This window comes from Phoenix dactylifera, chromosome 3 (assembly GCF_051530095.1).
Source record: "Phoenix dactylifera cultivar Ajwa chromosome 3, Ajwa_hap1_PhDact_Kaust_v1.1, whole genome shotgun sequence".
NCBI classification, from domain to species: Eukaryota; Viridiplantae; Streptophyta; class Magnoliopsida; order Arecales; family Arecaceae; genus Phoenix; species Phoenix dactylifera.
In genome coordinates, this window is record NC_143192.1 from 11,332,483 (window position 1) to 11,336,065 (window position 3,583).

The window sequence follows — 3,583 nt, forward strand, 5'->3', positions numbered from 1 at the left end:
AGCAGGAGCTTTTTAGTCTTTTTGCAGGTGCGTCCGCGGTAATTTCGCAAACGCCTCAGCAGGCATTTTGCTAACTTCAAACGCGCATGCGGCCGAGTCTCGGGCTGCGTGCGCATTTAAATTTTTCCAACACTTTTAACAAAAATGACTTCAAGAAACCTCTCATCTTCTTTCATATTCATTAAATATTTAACTCCTTTTAGTAAATAATATCTTGGTAAACTTCATTAAAGATTCCCTAATGGGAATATTATCGAGTCTTCCAACATCAAATAGTAGCCAAAAACTGATTTTTTGCCAAACATAAATAAAGTTCATTTTCAATCTTCTGAGCCACTTGCACTGTCACAAATTCCTTATCATCTATTTGTTTCCAATTCGCAAGATGCCAAATCCTGCCAAAAATTTTTGTGTTATCAACAATCTATCGACAATTCATAATGTATTATTAGCTGATAAAATTTTTCTACATCGCCCGAGATAATAACCTTGGCTTACAAGAGCCGGTTATGATTTCTGATTGCGTCGGAGATACCTAGCAATGATGCTGAAAAAGAGAGAGAGAGAAAAAAAAAAAGAAAAATCTGGATTAAAAATATAGATTCTCAAGCAAATACAACTGGTATGATTTCACGTGCATGGTATGTGACAGAATTCTAGAAATGGGATAACGGCGTTACTGGACCTCGGTGCAACGGCTCGGTGTCTCGAACTTCCCGCCACGGGGTTCCTTCAAGGAAAAGAGAGAGACGGAGAGAGGGATAACGGCGTTATTTCTACTCGACGGTCCTCTTAGCGGTTCTCGTATCCATTTCTTGAAATCCCCTCAACCGTTTGCATTCCCCTCTCCCTTCTCCCTCTTCTGTAGCCCATAACCTGTTCCAGTATCATTCACGGTATGTCCCGTTCTCTTTTCTTTTGTCCAATTAAACACTTCTTAATCCTTTTTTAGTCTATATCAATGTCTTTCCAACTTGAATCGAGTCTATGCAACTATGGGCGGCCGCAGTTTAAATTTCAGTGACTGATTCTATTTTGTTTGCTCCATGGCCTGATATCTGATACCACCGTTTGTATTGCCCAAGATTTTGTATAGCAAAAGATTATGACCCCAAAACAGTGTATGCCAAAAAAGAATTGTTCCCAGAGTTGATTCTTGCTTTTAACACCCCTTTTCTAATAAAGTCCGGGTGGCTTTGCCTCCCCCTTCATCAAAAAAAAGATTCTTGCTTTTAACAAGGTGGAATGTCACTGTTGAGGACAATATGTTGATTGGATTTATCATACTTTTATATCATCAGCTTTATGTTGAATCTAGTGGAAGTTTGGATAATGTGTAATCTAAGATCTTTTCGCTTATAGTTTTCTTTCTCTCTCTTTCTTTCTTCTTTTTTAAAATTTTTACATACATTATGTATTTTGGGAGGATTGCTGCAATAAGGGGGGTTGTCTTACTAATTTGCATTGTCTCTGTCAACCTGTGGAGGAATATGGAGAGGACACCAGAATACATCTGTTGCTAAGAAAGGTTGCATGATCAGAAGAAGTGCAAGAAGAGAATGCATGATTGCTTTTCGTGATGGGGTCTGTAATCAGTACAGCTGCAAATGGCATCGGTTCTGCCCTTGGAAACGCATTCATAGCTCCCGTTAGGACGGTGTTTGGCGCGTCATGCGAGTAAGTATTCATATCTTTGTGGATTGAACAGGGCCAATTGCTGATTCCTCATGTCTTAGTATAGCTGAATTTTTTATCTAGTCTAATATGCATTGCTTCTCCTTTGGTGGTGTTACCAGGTTAGCTGTTTAAAGTAAATCTAGCAATGAGTAGGTGGCAGTGTGCAGTGTTTCTAGTTGGCTTTGTGTTTTTAAACCCTTGGAGGCATGTTAAATAGATACAAACCCAATCTTTTTAATGATAAATTCTTAACATATTTCAAAAGCAGACTGCTGCTAGTATTGATGGGTTTCTAAATAATCGTCAAGATTCTTATTTGATGACATAACTATAATCACTGTCAACTCCACCTTTACAGTAGAAAGCCACGTACATGGAAAAAAAGTGAATATGATTTACACTTGGAAGCTTTTAAGAATTATTAAAGCATTCTTGCTTTTGCCCTACTATCTTTCACCAGATTCCTTGGTAAGCTTGCTGAATGCAGAAATATTGCATTTGTGTGCCATCTCTATTTGCTTATGGTTGGTTACTGTGATTTTATTTTATTTTGATTGAAGAAAAAGAAGTGTTATCTTTTCCTGCCTGTTCAAATTGCATCATAGTTCTCTTAGCCATCTGGTTGTTTTGACTTGCATAAACATGTTCTCTAGTCATTCATATTTTGTGCTAAGTTATGAGATTTTACCTTTTTTTTCCATACCTGCTGCCAACTTCTATAGAGTTACTCTTGCCTGAAATTTCAGTTTAACAGTTCTCTTGCGACTTTTATGATGTTCCCCTCTGATATTCTGACCAAAAATAGATAACTTCTGATGTCTCTATGATTTGTAACTTCCGGCCATCACGTCGGACCTCTCATGGAAATCTCATTTATGCACTATTGAAGCTCAAGATTCACTGTTTAGTGACATGTAGACAATGACATTGTTGATCTGTTTGACTCTCTGTAGGGGCATTTGTTCAGGAACATGGGACATAGTCTGCTTTATTGAGCACCTATGTATATCCAGTCTGGTGAAACTGTTCATGGTCGCAGTCCTCACGTACATAAGTAAGCTTCCTGACTACCATAAATAGCATTTATATCATCATGTAGTTCTTTAAAAAAATTGGTTACAAAGTGTTTGTGATCAGGTTTAGGTAAGACAAACTATTATTGTCTTCATTCTTAGCCAGAAAAATTATTACCATAACCTCTTATTTAGTCAGTGCCTACAACTGATGTTGCTATACTCTCTGTTCAGTTCTGCTCTTCATCTACCTCCTATTTCAAGTGGGAATCATCCAATGCATAGGGAGAAGCCTCTGTAAGATGACATGGGCAGCGTGCGAGACCTATTGGACTGCATTGGGAGAAGTTAGTTGTTTCTTGTGGCACAAGCTGAAGAACACCAAGCGTGTGTATCGCCGCCGATTTGAAGGCATGGAAGAAGGATACAGTTCTAGCAGTGATGATGACTCCTTTGTGGAGAACTATGGAAGCATAAAAGTTACTAGGAAGCGAAGGTCGGCAAGGGAGAGAAGAAACCATCGTTTGCGAAAATCATTGTATCCTATAAGGCAGAGTTCAAAATTAAGAAGTTATGGGAGTGGTAGCCACCATCATGTGAAGTTGAAAACAAGAGAGGTCTCTGTACATGTCAAGGGTTCTAGGAGAATTGGGAACTCAAGGCAGCTTCATCTGACAAACATGTCCCACTACAATGGAAAGCAGCTCTTTAAGAGGGGAAGAAGATGGTGAAGAATATTTATGCTTCTAGCAACAGAAGTATATTTTCTTATTACAAACCATTGCTAATATGCTGTGGGCTGTCATTGTTCATGTACAATAAAAACTTGATTCTGCAATTCAGGACTGAATTCAGGAAAAGTCAGAACTAGACACATATAATGACATGTTTAG

At 38.4% G+C, this 3,583-nt stretch overlaps 1 protein-coding gene across 1 annotated transcript; it reads left to right on the top strand.

Annotated features, from left to right (window-relative positions):
- Window positions 1-1,016: 1,016 nt before the first annotated feature.
- Window positions 1,017-3,583, top strand: LOC103723523 (uncharacterized). Its single transcript, XM_008814455.4, has 3 exons — window positions 1,017-1,677; window positions 2,631-2,731; window positions 2,925-3,583. Exons 1-3 carry the CDS (start codon window positions 1,580-1,582, stop codon window positions 3,419-3,421), a joined length of 696 nt encoding a protein of 231 aa, XP_008812677.1. The 5' UTR covers window positions 1,017-1,579; the 3' UTR covers window positions 3,422-3,583.

Coding starts and splice junctions, on each gene's coding strand:
- LOC103723523 (XM_008814455.4), top strand. CDS start 1,580: ATGGGGTCTGTAATCAGTACAGCTGCAAATGGCATCGGTTCTGCCCTT. Junction 1,678..2,630: donor GTGTTTGGCGCGTCATGCGA/GTAAGTATTCAT, acceptor GACTCTCTGTAG/GGGCATTTGTTCAGGAACAT. Junction 2,732..2,924: donor CGCAGTCCTCACGTACATAA/GTAAGCTTCCTG, acceptor CTCTCTGTTCAG/TTCTGCTCTTCATCTACCTC.